This window comes from Molossus molossus, unplaced genomic scaffold (genome assembly GCF_014108415.1).
Source record: "Molossus molossus isolate mMolMol1 unplaced genomic scaffold, mMolMol1.p scaffold_m16_p_21, whole genome shotgun sequence".
Lineage (NCBI taxonomy): Eukaryota > Metazoa > Chordata > Mammalia > Chiroptera > Molossidae > Molossus > Molossus molossus.
In genome coordinates this window covers 7,056,845-7,075,946 of record NW_023425357.1, presented here as the reverse complement: position 1 = coordinate 7,075,946, position 19,102 = coordinate 7,056,845, and the positions used below count along the sequence as shown (strand labels likewise).

General features: G+C 45.4%; 1 protein-coding gene across 1 annotated transcript; it reads right to left on the bottom strand.

The window, feature by feature from the left end:
* Positions 1-11,397: 11,397 nt before the first annotated feature.
* Positions 11,398-18,663, bottom strand: LOC118638246 (orphan sodium- and chloride-dependent neurotransmitter transporter NTT5-like). Its single transcript, XM_036273912.1, has 11 exons — positions 18,321-18,663; positions 17,725-17,882; positions 17,407-17,533; positions 17,043-17,218; positions 16,722-16,832; positions 16,300-16,541; positions 13,989-14,175; positions 13,390-13,591; positions 13,110-13,269; positions 11,848-12,010; positions 11,398-11,643 (listed from the first exon to the last, which is right to left on the bottom strand). The coding sequence occupies exons 1-11, from the start codon at positions 18,661-18,663 to the stop codon at positions 11,398-11,400; spliced, it is 2,115 nt and encodes a 704-aa protein (XP_036129805.1).
* Between the last annotated feature and the right edge of the window lie 439 nt (positions 18,664-19,102).

The following is a 19,102-nucleotide window of genomic DNA, read 5'->3' as shown; positions in this document are numbered from 1 at the left end:
GGCTCTCTTCTGACAAGTCCACTGACTCCTGAGGGAATCTTGGGGTCACCAAAACCAGCAGACTTTAAGGGACATGTCTCAGACACCAGACTGTAAAATTCCACGAGAAAGAAGATTTTTAGAACAATGAGGGCCAGAGCTTAAATCTTGGCCCTTCTCACTATTTATGGACTTTGGGCAAATGTTTTCATCTCTTTGAGACTCAGTTTTCTTATCTTACAAGCATAAAAGAATTTAAAAATATTTAATAACTATCATAGCATGAGCACTGAACAATCAGACTGTGGAACAACTCATGCTTTAGAGCGTTGCCAAAAAAAAAAAAAAATAGAGCAATCATCTGGAATTTAGTGGATCCTAAAATCTGGGTGTGATCAGGGGAAGAGAAAACAAAAAGCCTTTCTAAAACCACTGTCACCCCAAAGTTATGGTGTATGCCTGAGGAGGCTGTGTCCTTTGAGGAATATATAGCATGATTTATCTCAGGAATGCAAGGTTGGTTCAACATCTGAAAATCAATTAATGGTATACATCATATAAATAGAATACAGGACAAAAACTGTGTCATCATATTTTTTAAGAAAATGATGACAACCTGTTGATAAAATTTGTATGGAAATTCAAGGGGCCTCATACAGTTAAAATAATCATGAAAAAAAATATTGGAAGACTCATACTTACAATTTGAAAACTTACCAAAATGCTACAGTGATCAAAGTAGTGTAGTACTGGAATAAAGCTTCACATATAGACCAATAAAATAAAGAACACGGAAATAAACCTTAACATATATAGTCAATTGCTTTTCAACAAGCATACCCGGGGCATTCAATGGGAGAAAAGATAGCCTCTTCAACAAATGGTACTGAAAAACTAGATATAAACATGAAAAATAATGAAGTTGGACTTTTTTCTTACATTATATACAAAAGCTAACTCAAATGGATGAAAGACCTACATTTAAGAGTGAAACTATAAATCTCTGAGAAGAAAACATGGACAAATCTTCATTAACTTGGGTTTGGTAATGGTTTTTTAAATATGACATCAAAATATGTCCTTTTGTCTATCAAAAGATACTATTAGGCAAGTGAAAAAATAACCATAGAATGGGAGAAAAATATTTGCAAGTTATATATCTAATAAGAGTCTAATATCCAGAATATATAAAGAACTCTTTTAACTCATCAACTGAAAAACCAAACAACCCAATTAAAAATGGGCTGCAATGGCCAGTTTGGCTCAGCAGTTAGTGTGTCAGCCCATTGACCGAAGGGTCGAGGGTTGGCTTCCCAATCAAGTGCATATACCTGGGCTTTAGGTTGGATCCCCGGCCTCGGTCAGGGTTGTGTAGGAGATAACTAATCGATGTGTCTCTCTCCCATCGATGTTTCTCTCTCTCTCCCTCTCTCCCTCCCTCTCTTCCACTCTATCCAAAAATCAATGGAAAAATATCCTCTGGTGAAGATGAACAAACAAACAAACAGCAAAGGAGCTGAATAGACATTTCTTCCAAAAGATGTACAAATGGCCAACAAACACATAAAAATATGCTCAACATCTTCAGGGAAATGTAAATCAAAACCACACGAGATACCATTTCACACCCACTAGGATGGCTACAATGAACAAATGGGAACTAACAAGCGTTGATGAGGCTGTGCTGATGGGAATGTAAATGGTTCAGCCACAGTGGAAAACTGGCAGTTCCTCAAAAAGTTAAATTACCATATGATCCAATAATCCCACTTCTGGGTATATACACAAAAGGATTGAAAGCAGGCACTCCAACTGACACTTGCACACCAATGTTCACAGCAGCACTATTCACAATAGCCAAAAGTTTGAAATAACCCAAGTGCCCATCAACAGATGAAAGAATAAATAAAATAAAAAAAAATATATTTATTTATTTTTTGTTCAGAAAGAGTAGGAAGGAGAGAGAGAGAAATATCGACGTGAAAGGGACACATCGAGTGGCTGCCACCTGCATGACCCAACCAGGGCTGGGGACAAACTGCAACCGAGATACGTGCCCTTAGCAGGAACTGAACCCGGGTCTCTCTGGACCTCAGGCTGATGCTCTAACCGCTGAGCCAAACCGGCCAGGGCAATAAAAACATATTTAAAAAATAAAATAATAGAAGATGGCGGCGTAGGTAAACGCGGTATTACATCCTCCCACAACCACATCAAAGTAACAACTAAACTACAGAACAACCATCATTTAAAACCGCCTGAAATCCAGCTGAATAGAAGTCCTACAACTACGGAATTAAAGAAGCTGCTGCATTGAGACTGGTGAGAGGGGCAGAGGAGGTGGGCTGGTCCCACACCCACGTGTGGCGGATAAAAATCAGGAGGACACCTCAGCTGGGAAGGTCCTCCCTGAGGACAGAAGGGTCCCCGTCCCACACCAGGCATTCTGCTCAGGGTTCCAGTGCCAGGAAGAGAAGTCCCCACACTTCTGGCTGGAAAGACCAGTGGGAACTGAGGCTCAGGGAGGCTGAGGCAACTGGAGCCCCAGGCAGCTCCTCTTAAAGGGCCCACGCACAGACTTACTTGGACTTGCTCCCTCTAGGCTTGGAGAAGAGGGAGCTCGAGGGGCGCCAGAGACATACAGGGAAGAACTGAGCTGTTTGGCATTGGACCAAGGGCTGGAGAGGCAGCCTTCTCTAGGACAGACGTGCTGTCGGAGGCCTTTGTTCCTTTGGTGAGCCCTTCCCTGCAGCGGCAGACAGCCACCATATCTGGGACCCCAGCAACCTGGCTCACACTGGTAGCCCCGCCCTGGTGATTCCCTGAGGCCCCACCCCACCCAACTTTCAGGCCCACCCAAGCTGTTGCCAGTTGCTTAACCATAGGATTGGCCTGTCTTGGATCCTGCTTCAGGTTTTCCTAAATTCTTTCAAACAAGCAGCATCTGGCCTCAGATAGCCCCATACCTCTCGTTAAGTAATACACAGAAACAAACACAGAGAGGCAACCAAAATGAGGAGACAAAGAAACAGGTCCCAAATGAAAGAACAGAACAAAACTCCAGGAAAAGAACTAAGTGAAATGGAGATAAGCAACCTAACAGATGCTGAGTTCAAAATACTGCTTATAAGGATGCTCAATAAACTTAGTGAGGGCCTCAAGAGCATTAAAAAAAAAACAGTCAGAAATGAAGGAGGCACTAACTGAAATAAAGAATAATTTACACAGATTCAATAGTAGAGTAGGTAAAGCCAAGAAGCAAACCATTGATTTGGAATACAAGGAAGCAAAAAACACCCAATCAGAACAGCAAAAAGAAAAAAGAATCCAAAAAAAATGAGGGTAGTGTAAAGAGCCTCTGGGACAACTTCAAGCGTGCAAACATTCACATCTTGGGGGTGCCAGAAGGAGAAGAGAGAGAACAAGAAGTTGAAAACCTATTTGAAACAATAATGGCAGAAAACTTCCCTAACTTAGTGAAGGACACAGACATACAAGTCCAGGAAGCACAGAGAGTCCCAAACCAGACGAACCCCAAGAGGCCCACACCAAGACACATCATCATCAAAATGCAAAAGGTTCAAGACAAAGAGAGAATCTTTTTTTTTTTTTTTTTAATCCTCACCCGAGGACATTTTTCCATTTTTTGTTCAGGTAGAGTGGGAGGGAGAGAGAAGAACAGAAAGAGAGAGAGAAACATCGACGTGAAAGGAGCACATCGAGTGGCTGCCACCCGCACGACCGACCAGGGCCGGGGACAAACTGCAACCGAGGTATGTGCCCTTAGCGGGAACCGAACCCGGATCTCTCTGGACCGCAGGCCGATGCTCTAACCGCTGAGCAAAACCGGCTAGGGCCAAAGAGAGAATCTTAAAAGCAGCAAGAGAAAAGCAGTTAGTCACTTACAAGGGAGTTCCCATAAGACTGTCAGCTGATTTCTCAAAAGAAACTTTGCAGGCCAGAAAAGTGTGGCAAGAAATATTTAGAGTGATGAAAAGCAAGAACCTACAACCAAGATTACTCTATCCTGCAAAGCTGTCATTTAGAATTGATGGCCATATAAAGAGTTTCCCAGACAAGAAAAAGTTAAAGTAGTTCATCACCACCAAACCATTATTATATGAAATGTTGAAGGGTGTTTTTGAAGAAAAAGATAAAATATATGAACAAACAAAATGGCAACGAACACATATCTATCAGCAATAGAATCTACAAACAAAATGAACAGGCAGAACAGAAACATTTTCATAGATACAGAGAACATTTTGTTGGTTGCCAGATGGGAGGGGTTTGGGGGAATGGTTGAAAAGGTGAAGGGATTAAGAATAAATTGGTTGCTAGACTGACAAACCTCAAAGAGAAGGGGGTTGAGGGGTGGGAAGAAATAAACCAAAGAACTTACATGCATAATCAATGGACACAGACAACAGTGTGGGAAAAGGCGGGAGGGAGGTGGAAGTGGGGAGGAGGGGGTCAATGGGAGAAAAATGAGGAACATATGTAATGCATTCAACAATAAAGATAAAAAAATAAATAAAAATAAAATAATATAAAACACCATACTGAATGAAATAAGCCAGACACAAAAGGACAAATATTGTATGATTTCACTTAAATAAAATATAACAGGCAAATTCAGAGAGACAAAAAGTAGATTAGCGGTTGGAATGATTACTTACAGAGTTTCTGCTTGGGGTGATAAAAGTGTTTTGAAACTAGATAGAGGTGGTGGTTGCACAACATTGTGAATGTGCTAAATATCACCACATTTTTCACTTTAAAATGGCTAATTTTGTTATGTGAATTTCACCTTAATATAATTATAAAAAGTTGCCCTGGCCATTTTGCTCAGCAGTTAGAGCGTTGTCCCTCAGACCAAAGGGTCATAGGTTCAATTCCTGGACAAGGGCACATACCTGGGTTGCAGGTGTGATGGGGTCATGAAGGAGGCAACTAATCAATGTGTCTCTCTCACATTCATGTTTCTCTCTCTCTCCCTCCCTCCCTTACACTCTATATAAAAATCGATGAAAGCCCTGGCCTGTTTTGCTTAGCGGTTAGAGCTTTGGCCCATGGACTGGGAAGTCCCAGGTTCGAATCCTGCTAAGGGCACGTACCTCAGTTGCAGTTCATCTCCGGCCCTGGTTGGGGTTGTGCGGGTGACAACCAATTGATGTGTCTCTCTCACGTTGATGTTTCTCTCTCTCTTCCTTCCTCTCTCCTTTCCGCTCTATCTGAAGATAAATGCAAAAAAAAAAAAAAAAAAAAAAAGTCCTCAGGTGAGGATAGAAAAATAAATAAAATAAATATATAAAATAAAATAAAAAGTGAAGGTGGAATAACAATGTCATCAGACAAACAAAAATCGGGAGAACTTTCATCAGCAGACCTGCACTACAAAAAATAGTAAGGAAAAAATTTTGGCTGAAGGAAAATTATCCCAGATGGAGGCAGCGTTATGCAAGAGAGAATAAAGAACATCTGAAAGAGTGAATATGCAGGCACATATAAGAGATTTTTGACTGCTTAAAGCAACATAAAGAGCAATCTATTGTGGGTTTTATAATGTGTAGAAAGAAAATATTTTAGAAAAATGGCAAAAAAAAAGTGCTGGGGAAACTAGGAATAGAAGATAGCTCCTGTATCCTGTAGATAACACTACCCTCGGTGAGTGCTTCCCTCCTGAGGTTGGGAACAAGACAAAAAGGTTCATGATCATCTCTCCTATTCAACAGTGTATTGGAGGTCCTGGCCATTGCAATAAAGCAAGAAAAGAAAGAAAACTCTAAGACCATAAAGAAATAAATTTTTCCTTATTTGAAAGTGATGTGAGTAGATATGTGGGGATTATATATGTAAAAAGGACCTATAGCCCTGGCCGGTTTGGCTCAGCGGTTAGAGCGTCGGCCTGCGGTCCAGAGACACCCAGGTTCGGTTCCCGCTAAGGGCATGTACCTCGGTTGCAGTTTGTCCCCAGCCCTGGTTGGGTCGTGCGTGTGGCAGCCACTCAATGTGTCCCTTTCACGTTGATGTTTCCCTCTCTCTCTCTCTCTCTCTCTCTCTCCCTCCCTCCCACTCTATCTGAACAAAAAATGGAAAAATGTCCTTGGGTGAGGATAAAAAAAATAAAAAATAAAAATAAAAGGACCTACAAACTACACAATTTTAAAAGATAACATGCTTTTAAATGTTTGTTTCCTTTTGGTTTTGAAGGAGGCACAGCCAATCTCATAAATTGGATATTATTTTATATGTATATATGAATATCTTATATATATGTATTTCTTACAAATTGGATATCATCATCTGTAAATTATGTATTGGATAGTTTTATATATTAAAAATAGGATATAAACACGTTAATATATTCTATAAACATATGTGTATTTCTTACAAATTGAATAATATTATTGAATATATATTATATACTGACAAAATTGTTAAATATAACATATAGTATATATATATTAATATATAAACGTGTGTGTATTTCTTACAAATTGAGAGATATATGTACATATATTTCGTGATATTATATTTTTCTATGTAATAAAGAATTCTTTAAAAATATTTTAATGGCCCTGGCCGGTTTGGCTCAGCGGTTAGAGCGTCGACCTGCGGTCCAGAGAGCCCCGGGTTCGGTTCCCGCTAAGGGCAGGTACCTTGGTTGCAGTTTGTCCCAGGCCCTGGTTGGGTCATATGAGTGGTGTGTGTGTGCGTGTGTGTGTGTGTGTGTGTGTGTGTGTATATATATATATTTATATATATATAATGACTACTTAATATTCCAGAGTCATATAAACCTGAATGAGTCGATCGTTTGCTTAGACCTTCCCGGGGGGCCTGCCGGCCCTTAGTCAAGCCCCCAGGGCCCTTCCTGATCGGCTCCTGCTGCGGGTCCCACTCCCACCTCTCACCCCGCCTTCAGGCACCCCCTTGTCACCCTCTCAAGACCTTGTACCTGCAATTCACTCTGCTGCCCCCGGGAGCTGTCCGCCCAGGGGCACCGCCTGGGCCAATGGCCTTGTCGCCAGTCGGGTGCCGGCTGGATCTGCGCACTCGGTCTTTCTGTCCCCTGCTCAGCCGATTTGCGCCAGGCCCTGGGGCACTGGAAGAAGCGACGACCTGCTTGGAGGCTGGCTAAGACCCTGACCGCGAGGGGAGAGTCCCAGGGAAGGACGCGCCTAGACGTCCAGCCCCACCCGCCTCCGCTGGGTCATCTGCTGGGAGGACGGCGTCCGCAGGGCCGGCCCATCCGCGACTTCGGTGGGAGGGAGACCGGAGGGGGACGGGGCAGCTGGGGGGGAGATGCGCCACCAGACTTCTGCTCCACCCGCTGGCCTTTACCACCCGGCCCTCCCCTCCCAGACTCAGCGCGTCTGGGTCCCTAAATTCGTGAAAAGGGAGATGGGAGGGGAGCCTCGGAGGTCCGGGTCCAGAGGTGGAGGGGTGCTGGCCGGGAGAACAGACGCCTGGGTCCCAGAGAGGTCAGGAGCTGGGGGCCACGACTACTGCAGCCCCCGCTTTACCCGCCACTGTGGCGCGAGTCTAAAGACCGGTGGCTTCTGCAGGCACTTGCGGGGGAGGGGGTGCTGCGCGCGAGACGAGGGCCCGAGGGTTCGAGGGCCCGAGGGTCCGAGGGTCCGCGGAAGCCACTGCTTTGGAGGCCAGAGGCAGTTTGAATATTTCGCTGCAGCAGGAAGGCGATTTATGCAATTCACCTAAGGATGCTCACAGCTGAGGTGCCCCCTCCAGACCCCCAGCCCAGACCCCGGCCCTGTTTGTTCACAGTCTGGGCTCGGTCCCGCGGTTGGCTAGCGGCCTCCTGGCTCATCTCTCCAAAGGGTGCTGCCTTCCCCACGGTTTCCCAGAGCTGTGAAACCTGATGAGCTGTGTGCTCAGGTGAGCAGCTCAGTTCGCCTCTTCTCACCCCTTCCCACCCTATCATGCCCGACTCTTGGGAGCATCTTCTCTCCAAGTTTACTCTTTGGGGGAGGGTCCCTGGGGTCACAGGTTGCCAGGCAGAATTGACCTTGTGGTGGGGAGTGAGGTCACCGGCTGGCAGGCAGATAGTCTGGCTAGTAGACTTCGTGGTTAACACACTTGGGATTGAGGTAAGGGGAGAGCCGAGACAGGAACCTAGGCGACCTGTTTCAGAGTTGACGCTCTTAACCACTGTGCTATAAAGACTCAACACAGTGTAAAGCTTCAATATCTTGGCCTGGCTGGTGTGGCTCCGTGGTTGGGTGACAACCCATGTACCAAGAGGTTGCAGGTTCAATTTCTGGCCAGGGCACATGCCCAGGTTGTGGGCCCGATCCCCAGTGGGAGGCATGCAGGAGGCGGCCAATCGATGTTCTTTCTCATCGATGTTTCTGTCTCACATCTCTCCCTGTCCTTTCCTTTCTCTCTAAAATCAATAAAGAAAAAAAAATTTGCACTATTTACAATAGCTAAGATCTGGAAACAGCCCAAGTGTCCATCAGTAGACAAATGGATAAAAAAGCTGTGGTACATATACACAATGGAGTACTATGCAGCTGTAAGAAAGAAAGATCTCTTATCCTTTGAGACGACATGGAGGGACCTGGAGAGTATTATCCTAAGCGAAACAAGCCAAACAGAGAAAGACAAGTATCATATGATCTCACTTATTTGTGGAATATAATGAACATAACAGTCTGAGGAATGGGGTAGTCCCAGAGACGTGGAAGTGGGGTACAGACTGACAATCCCCAGAAGAGGGGGTGGTGGGGGAGAGATAAACCACAGAACTTATATGCATGTATGCATGAACAATGGACATGGACAACAAACTGGGGACAGGGCAGGGAGGGAGAGGGAGGGGGGAATCAGTGAGGGGGAAAGGAGGAACATCTTTAACAAAAATTAATTAGTTAATTAAAGAAATAATAATAATAAAAACAAAGTCTAGAAGAGGACATGGGTACCGATGGAAGTGAGAAGCGATCAAGTGGCACTTCAGATCAGTGGACAAACATGAATTATTCAGTGATTGGTTGGAACAACTGGCAAGACAGCCAGGAGGAAATCATGCTCTTTATATCAAAATACATTTCAGATGGGTCAAGGGTCAAAACGTAAAAACTGAAAACATAATTCACTAGGAATAAATACGGGTGAACATTTCTACAATCTTGGCACAGGGAAGGACTTTCTAAGAATAACAAAACAAAAATCCATAAAAGAAAGTTTGATACGTTTGACTATATAAAAACAAATCTCTGGCCCTGGCCGGTTTGGCTCAGCGGTTAGAGTGTCGGCCTGCGGTCCGCAGAGACCCGGGTTCGGTTCCCGCTAAGGGCATGTACCTCGGTTGCAGTTTGTCCCTGGCCCTGGTTGGTCGTGCGGGTGGCAGCCACTCGATGTGTCTCTTTCACGTCGATGTTTCTCTCTCTCTCTCTTCCTCTCCCTCCCACTCTATCTGTACAAAAAATGGAAAAGTGTCCTCGGGTGAGGATTAAAAAAAAAAAAAAAATGACCATTGGAGAAGTATGGGTTCCCTAACTGCCTGAGTGAAGTAGAGCCCCTCCCTGGTCCCTGACTGTACTGTTCTGTACATTCTGATATAAGCAGGAAATATACTTTGATTGTATGACGTCATTGAGATTTTGTATTTGATCTGTTAGAGAAGCTATCATTATTTACCTCAACTAATACAGAATTATAGATTGTTTCTATAATTGGACATTTCTTTTTCAGCAGTTACCTTAAACTTTTAACATTCATCCTTATCAAAGTCTAAAGCTCAACATTATATTGTCATCTTGTTGATGTCAACGCTCTATTTCTAGCTCATGTGTTATTGTTGTCCAGTATTTTAGTTCTATGTCGGTTTTTTTATTTGAATTTTTAAAATTTTGCCCTGGCGGGTTTTGCTCAGTGGTTAGAGCATCGGCCCATGGACCAATGAGTTCTGGGTTTGATTCTGGTCAAGGGCACGTACCTCAGTTTCGATTCATCCCTGGCCCTGGTCAGGGTCGTGCGGGAGACAACCAATTGATGTGTCTCTCACATTGATGTGTCTTTCTCTCCCTCCCTCCTTCCCTCCCATTCTGTCTGAAAATAAATGGAGAAATATCCTCAGGTGAGGATTAAATTTTTTTTCTTTTAATTTAAATCATTCAAAAAAATTTTCAATTATAGTTGACGCTATGTCTGGTTTTTTGTTTTTTTTTGTATCCTCACCCGAGGATATTTTTCCATTTTTTTGTACAGATAGAGTGGGAGGGAGAGAGAGGAAGGGAGAGAGAGACAGAAACATCGACGTGAAGGGACACATCGAGTGGCTGCCACCCGCACCACCAACCAGGGCCGGGGACAAACTGCAACCGAGGTACGCGCCCTTAGCAGGAACCGAACCCGGGTCTCTCCGGACCGCAGGCCGACGCTCTAACCGCTGAGCCAAACCGGCCAGGGCGACGCTATGTCTGTTTTTAACCTTACAAATTCACCATTGTTATTACTTCTCTATATTTTGGGAAATGTTCACCCTTTTTTTCTTTGCATAGTGCCTCACCTCTATTCTTCCAATGATCTCTTTCTGAAACGCCTATGAGATGTATGTTGGACTTTCTTTCACTATCCTCCATGTGTCTTAATCTCATATTTTCAATGCCATAGTTTCTCTGGGCTACATAATTATAACTTCTTCAGATTTATCTCCTTTCCTACTTTTCTAATTGTTTGTTTAACCCATCCATTGATGTTTTCTTTTCTTTTCTTTTCTTTCTTTTTTTTTGTTCAGATAGAGTGGAGGGGGGGAGAAAGAGCGAGAGAGAGAGAGAGAGAGAGAGAGACATTGATGTGAAAGGGACACATCGAGTGGCTGCCACCCGCACGACCCAACCAGGGCCAGGGACAAAATGCAACTGAGGTATGTGCCCTTAGTGGGAACCAAACCCGGGTCTCTCTGGACTGCAGGCCGACGCTCTAACCGCTGAGCCAAACCGGCCAGGGCTGTTTTGATTTGTTTTTAATGACAAAACTAAATTTTCACTGAACTGACTTTACCACCACCATTTTTTGCCCCAGTTTCATAGGGACCGGACTTTACACAGACCAACTGCAAGGGGGAGGCAGCCTAGGAGAAGCAGTGTCAGCAGCCACATCAGTCAAATACCGGAAGGGAAAGAACACCAGTCTGGTGAGGGAGAGTGTGGGAGATGTGAGGAATGACTACGTTAATCCCCATCAGCCAGAAAAACTTTCCCAGTCAAGAAAAACAAAAGCTCTTTGGGACCATTTACATTAGCAGTTGCTACATTTATTTCTTTTAAGCCATCCTGCCAGCCAGGGAGGTCCGTTTTGAAAAATCAGTGATGGATGTCGTGCCAAATGAGCCAAGTCTTTATTTCCTAGAGGAATTGCTCACATGGCAGAAAGTTTTTTCTCTGGTTATCTATTTTTATTCATCTTCTTTTGGTTTTGTCCCACATGAAGCCGTGGACGGGGTATCGGTTTCTCCACTTTAGCTTCGTGTTTAAAGATAACTGTGGCACTGCTGTTCTTCTTGGAGGCTGGGAAACTCACTTTCAAGAGGGTGTACAGGAAGTAGGCAGGGATGGGCAAGATGGTAACGACAATGAGCAATACGAGCAAGACTTTAGCCCATGATGGATAACTTAGGGTAATTTCATCTGACTGTGGAGAAAAGGAAGGACAGTTTAGAATGCCCGGGTTCTCTGAAGTGAGATGCAGAAGATGGGGGTATGAGGGAAACCAAGGCAAAACACGAGAGAGCTGAATTCCCAGGGAATACGATGACTGAGTCCCGGAGGCAAGAGTGGATTGAAGAGTCTGTCCCCACTCCCCAGTGGGGTCTGGGATCTGTGGCAGGGGGCTCACAATGCTTGAGTTCCAGGCCAGGTAAGTGATGGGATGCAGATGTAGATTAATTATGGTGCTTACAAACAGGATCAGCAGCACAAACGGAGATACAAAGCACCACAGCCAGCGATAGATGGGGGAGATGGGGTGACCCAAGGTGATAATCAAGTCTGCAAGGAACCTGGGAGGAAGGATTATAAGGCTTTGGAAGGGTTGTTCAGGCCTTACCCAGCCTTGGGGGGATGGGGAGAGCCCTTAACATTTCTTAGACCTTCCTGATTATCCCCCAACCAGTCTTCTTACCTCTAATTCATCGCTTCTCGGGCCAATTTATATCCCAGCCCCAGGATTAAAAAAAAAAAAATTCTGTTCCCCTTCACTTTCAGAATGAAAGCCAACTTTCTAAATATAGTTTCTTCAAGCCCATATATTCAGCTGTCTTTGGTATACCTTCTTAAACCTGTTATATATTCAAGTCAGGTTCCTTCTGCCTAGAATGTCCATCTCTCTCTCCCTGGAGAAACTCCCCTTCATCTGTCTAGATTCTGGTGAGGCAACCCCTCCTCGCTTAACTCTTCAGTCTTCTTCAGCTAACCACCTGTGTTTCTACAGTGCCCTTGGCTGCCTACTCATGGGCTTACCACCCTACCCAAGGATCTGCTTCGATGTCTTGCTCTTTGGATTCTGAGAGAAGAAACTAAATATAATTTATCCCAGTATCTCCAGTACTCACCACAAGGCCTGACTGGCACATGGGAGGCCCTAAGAAGTATTCGAGCATGAGTGACTGAATGAATGAACTGATGCCAAGGACCACTATCACCTGGAAACGCCACCTTGGACGACATGGTGCTTCTCAAATGTTAGTGTGCATGGGAATCACTTAGGGTGTTTTTGTTAAAATGCAGCTACAGGTGCGAGGGTCTGGGGTGGGGCCTGAGGGGCTGCATCTCTAATGAGCTTCCAGGCGGTGTGAATGCTGCTTGTCCATAGAGCATACTTTCAGAAACAAGGGGTTACATGTTTCAGATGTCCAGGCTTTCCTGGATAAAAGTAGGGCTCAGGAGACCCTAGGACTTGATGTAGACTGTTCACCACTTTGCCACTTTTCATGTATGTTCTCCAGAAACCAGCCCATGCCTTTCTCCTTCCCATCCTGCTGGGAGCAGTCCATACAGTCCTGGGCTGAGACCTGCTGGTGAGAGCAGGAGGGGCCCATGCTCCTTAGGGACCCCGGCTGTGTGGGTGCGTGGAAGGAAATCCCGGGCTTGGAACATCACCTCCTGGCCCCATAGATCCAGGCCATGGACATGTTCTCCAAGATGAGAATGAAGAAGAGGGGTAGAGATGCCCAGCGATCATCCAGCATGTTCACGTAGTAGCTGCCCGAGGGCTTCACAAAAATGAGGCTGCCCAGGAACATAGGCACACAGACACTCACTGGAGGGGAAAATAACCAGACACGGATCAAGGTTAGAATTCAAGCTGGGCTGTCGGAGTCCCAGTGGGGTTAAGCTAAACAATGGCCATAGGGAAGAGTGGAGTCATAGGTCGGAGTACCTGTGAGCAGCTTCGTGTGTTTCCTAGAAGAAGGAAAGGTGTCCTGGAGAGCGGTAATGATGCCCTGCATGATCCCTAGCATGGTGCTCAGCCCCATGGTCACCAGAAACACGAAGATGATGATGGCCCAGAAGGTGGATCCAGAAAACGAAAAGACAATATCGGTAAATGCCACAATGGCCACGCCTGGCCCCTTCATAACCTGTAAGTGAAGGGAGGAATGGGGAGGGGTCAGAGCTCAGTCTGTAGAGTCCTAACTCTGTTTTTGTCCCCTCCCCCTGGGAAACTATCTATAGCACTGTCAGTAGACATTATTATACTCTTCTGGCCTTGAAACATGAGGACTTCTTCCTACAACAGCTGCAGATCTAGCAACTCTTTTGGGTTGGGCTGAACGGGCTTGTATGAAGTCTAGTGCTTGGTGCTACAGAGCCTACAACTGCCTGATCATAAAAAAAGACTATCAACCTTGTCTTGGTTGTCCAGGATGCTGTGGAGAGTAGCTCCCTACTCTACAGACACCTAAGGAGAGCTGACGTTTCTAGTGTACTGAGGGATGTGAGGAGAACTCTAGGGCTCAGTCCCCAACCCTTATCTACCTCTTTGAATTGTTCAGCTAAGTCACAATTGGACAAATAGGGTCGGACCATGCTTTTGGCCCCTGCAGGGAGGTTGCCAAACCATGTCGGGTAGCTGTAGCTCATGTGCTGATACAGACTCTCTGGGAGCCGAAGGTCAGAAGACAGCACACCAGTAGTGACCAGATTCTTCACTGTCTCAGCATTCCTGGGGGCAGGGGTGGAATCACATAAAACCATTTGAGCCTATAAGATAACTTCTCTCTTATATCCTGGTGAGAAGAAAGGTAACTAGCTTAGCCTCTGATCTGGTTCAAAGTAAAGCCTGTACTGAAACTGCAGTCTTGATTCACAATCCACTTTCACAAAGGTGTCTGTGTGCGGCCAGAAAATTTCTGACTTAAGTGGACCCCTGGAGGGGTCTTTCCTACAGTATCACGAAGGGTTTTAGGATCCTTACCTCCTCCTAGACAATCTCAGGATTACATAGAAGCTCTTCAGCGCTCCTGACCTGCTGGCTTCTCCAACCTCTTGACTCATGAGTGTCTTCACCTTTGACACTTCTATACTCAACTATTAAACCTTCAACTTGCCACACACTCTCTTGTCTCAGTATCTTTGCTACTTGATGTTCTCTCTGCCCAGAACCATCCTACTCCAACCTCATTCAGTCTACCCCAGTGCAATCCTCACACCCATTTTCCATGTGGCAAATCCCTACAAATCCTTACTCAGCTCATTGAACTCTATCTACTGCCATGGAAAGCTGTTCAAAATCTATTTTCATAAGGTCAAATCAACTAGTTGCAGAGAGTAGTATAATATGCCCGGCCAGTGTGGCTCAGTGGACTGAGCATCATCCCATGCACCGAGAGGTCGTGGGTTCAATTCCCGGTCAGGTCACATGCTCAGATTGGGGGCTCAATCCCGAGTATGGGGTGTACAGGAGGCAGCCAGTCGATGTTTCTCTTTCATCAATGTTTCTATGTCTCTCCCCCTCTTCCTTCCTCTCTACCTAAAAAAATTAATAAAAATATTAGAAAAAAACTTGATTAAAAAAAAAGAAAGTAGTATAATATGATCCAATGTTTACTTTTTATCCTCACCCAAGGACATTTTTTCATTTTTTGTTCAGATAGAGTGGGAGGGAAAGAGAGGAAGAAACAGAGAGAGAGAAACATCGACCTGAAAGGGACACATCAAGTGGCTGCCACCCACACAACCCCAACCGGGGCGGGGACAAACTGCAACCGAGGTACGCGCCCTTGGTGGGAACCGAACCCAGGTCTCTCTGGACTGCAGGCCGATGCTCTAACCGCTGAGCCAAACTGGCCAGGGCATGATCCAACGTTTTTAAATGGTATATTTTTATATATAGGTCTGTGAAAACTATTTGAAATAATACCAACACTGGTTATTTGTCAAGAGATAAGCTTAGTTCAGCATTGCCTCCACTAGGAAGCCTTTTGTGACTGCCCCAGGAAGTTAGAAGCTCCCTCCTCTGTGTGTCCTCATCATCCCTACTATCAGTTATCATCTAATTTGTAATGATCTATTTAGTATCTGCTTCTTCAAAAGTATCTGTGATTCCCCTGAGGGCAGGGATGATGGTCTGATTCACCACGGGCTCTGTCCAGAACTCAACACAGGGATTGGTAGATAAGAGATGTTTTATAAATATCTGATAAGCCCTGGTCAGTTTTGCTCACAGGTTAGAACATCGGTCTCAGACCAATGAGTCGCGGGTTTGATTCTGGTCAAGGGCACGTACCTCAGTTGCAGTTTGCCCCCAGCCCTGGTCGAGGTCATGCGGGAAGCAACCAGTTGATGTGTCTCTTTCACATCAATGTTTCTCTCTCTCTCTCTCTCTCTCTCTCTCCTCTCAATCTATTTGAAGATAAATAGGAAAATCTCCTTGGGTGAAGATTTAAAATAAATAAATAAATGTCTGATCAGTATTTTTGAAATGAATGCCACACAAGAATAAAATAGGGAATAGGCTATGGGGGCTCTGGTGCTGTGGGCTCTTTGGGGGGGGGTCTACTGATTCAGCTGAAGGTATCCCCTAATTTTTTCATGGCAGTCTCCAGTTAAGAATGGGGTGAATACACTTTTGAAAACATCCAACTTTGGGGTTTTCCTAGTTTAGAAAGGCGGCTCTTAAAGAGAGAGAGAGATTCAAGTGTTTCTAAGGTTTAGGATGCACCAATTTAAGGGACCCATAGTGACTGAGCCAACATCCCTGAGGGATGGGGACCTAGGCTGGAGTTCTATGAGCTATTTCTAAACTTAGGTCTTTGTAATGCTCTCCATATTGCAAGATTGGGCTCACTTCAGGTAACATTTTTCATTGTTCAGTGTGGCCAAGTGGCCCATTATGGCAAATACAAACATCGAGGCAGTCACTGAGGTAACCAGGTTGAGCAGGGCCACAGCAAAAGCATCCATGATGCAGTTGTTGGACCGAGGGGCGTATGAACTGATTGCAGTGAAGCTGCCAAAGCCGGAGCCCATGGACAAAAAGAGGTGGTTTCCTGTCCGGCGCCACACTTCCAAAGAGTAGAGGGCAGACACCTGAGGAGGAGAAGTGCCATGAAAATTAGAATATAAAGAGGGGAGAGGTACACTGTGATGGAGACGGAAGATGAGAAGGGAGTGAAAGGGGGAGCCGGGAGCACCTCTACCAGACTGATAACCAGACTGTTCCTGACACCCCTATTGGAATAAGGGACTAAAGGGTGGGGGACACCTCACCTCGGTAGCCAACAAACTCTTGAGACCAAAATCTGCTCCTTGCAGCATGAGACTCCGGGTAAAGACACAAAAAAGGATGATGTAGGGAAGGAGGACTGAGACATACAGCATCTGGGTAGGAAACATGATTCAAAAAGAGAGTTCAGTGGAGACAAAAGCTGGAATGCTAGTAGGACCAAACTACTGGGAATCAAAACTCTGGCTAGGAGGAGTGAGAGGTTGGCTAGGAGGAGTGAGACCTACGGGCATCAGGTTGGGAGAATATTAGGGGTCTCAGGTAGAAGGGAGTCCATCACATTAGTAAGTTAGAGGGTAGCTCACCTTCCCAGTGGACTTGAGCCCTTTGATTATGGAGATGCAGATGATGAACCAGGTCACACAGAGGGAGAGACTGAGATGAAAGACTGGCAGCCCACCTATCTCAATTTCATCTGTGGCCTTCAATACATGCCGGTACCAGAAGTATACGGTGGGTGTTGTCCGTGTACATTCAGGATCTGAGGTGAACTGGCCATGGAGGACACTGCAAAACCAGGTGCCTTCCCTTCTTCCCCTCCACCCACTCCTTCCAATCCCGTTTCATCAACCGCCTGCTCATCCCTATTCGCTCAATGATCCTCTTCTTCTTCATTCCCCTTCCTTTTCTCAGCCCTCCCACTTGTCCTTTTCTTCCCTCTCTTCTCACCAAAATCACTGGAGTTCCTCAGTAAGGGGCACAATGCCCAAGGCAGTGGAGACTGGAAAGACTGAATCAAATAGTAGAGATTCCAAGTGATGAGCACACTATAGTACAAGCCCACGATGAAGCACACCTAGGGACCATGAAGAGTGCTGGAGGCAGGGAAAGAAAGGGAGGCCAGCAGAAGGGAGGGGATTTGACAGAGGATTGGGAAACTGAAGGAACTTGACCTATGGAAGTGAAATCATGGAATCCATTCTGGGACAAGTGTTGGGATGGGGGTGGGGTGTAAAGGGTAGGCCTGGGCAACCCCGGGCTCCTCACCATGAAGCTGCTATACCCCACACCACCAATCCAGGGACTGAAGACCTTCCACACACCAATGCTGCCCTGATGGATCCTCTGACCAGCTGCCATCTCCAGCAAGAGGAGAGGAACCCCGACAAAGAACAGCATAATGATGTAGATGATGAGAAAACTCCCTGTGCAGGGGATTCAGGAGAGGCTCTGAGGACCGTCTGGTTTTTTAGTGCCTGGGCTTTTTCGGAAGTTCAGGCAAAACATGTTCCCTCCCAGAGACTTCCCTCAGGGCCAAGGGCATCAGGCTTCAACTATTTTCACATCCCTCACAGTCCAAGGTGCCTAGTCCCTTAGCCCCCAGTTTCTAGAAGACCCAGATACCTAGTTTCTATTCCTAGTCCTGACCCAGACTTCCAGCCCCCCCATCCTTAAGAACCCAAGTATTCAGATATCCTGCTCCCACCCTCCCAAGATTCTAGGTGTTCACATACTTGGCTCCTGCCCCATTCAGGGTACCAAATCCTCAGCCCCTACACATCTCAGTGGCCCCTGAGTAGCCAGGACAAGCCTCTGGTTCCTTGCTCCTTCATGGGTCCAAGATTCCTGGTACCCAGGCTTACCACCTCCGTTGTGAAAACACAGATAAGGAAAGCGCCAGATGGTGCTCAGCCCAACAGAGTAGCCCATCTGGGCCAGGAGGTACTCAATTTTATTGGCCCAGAATGGTCGGTCATCGGTGACTTCAATCTCTGGCTCATTTTTGTTTATGGTCTCCATTGTGTTATCATTATCTTCATCACACCAGTCAAAGGTGTGTTCCTCTCCACTCATTTCCCCAGTAAACAACTCAGATGTGGCAGCCTCGGAAGCTGAGGTGGTAGAAATCACGGGTGTGGAATCTGAACATTTTGACATCTGGGAATCCTCATTCTGGACCTCCATGTTTTCACTAACGCTCGTCATCCTGAGTAGGCTCTAGTTCTTGCTTCTGCAGGGATGGGGCCTCCTTCCTTCTTGACCTTAAGGACATCAAGAACTTTAGACTTTAGTTGTATGAGCTAAGGAAAGACAAGACTAATCTTACAAATTCCCCTGAGGCTTCCCCAACCCTTTTATCCTTATGTGGATAAGAACATGGAGTCTCTACCCTGGAAAAAGTACCAAGAATATGCCTGCTTCTAGAAAATAATAATTTAAAATCAATACCTTCTACAGTAATACCAAAAGACACATGCCTAGGAATAATTTTAATAAAAGATGAGCAAGACCTTTACACACACACACACACACACACACACACACTATTAGCACATTATTAAGAGAAAATAAAGAAGCCCTAAATAAATGAAAGAATATAACATGACCATGAACTGAAAGTCTCAATAGTATATCTATGTCAATT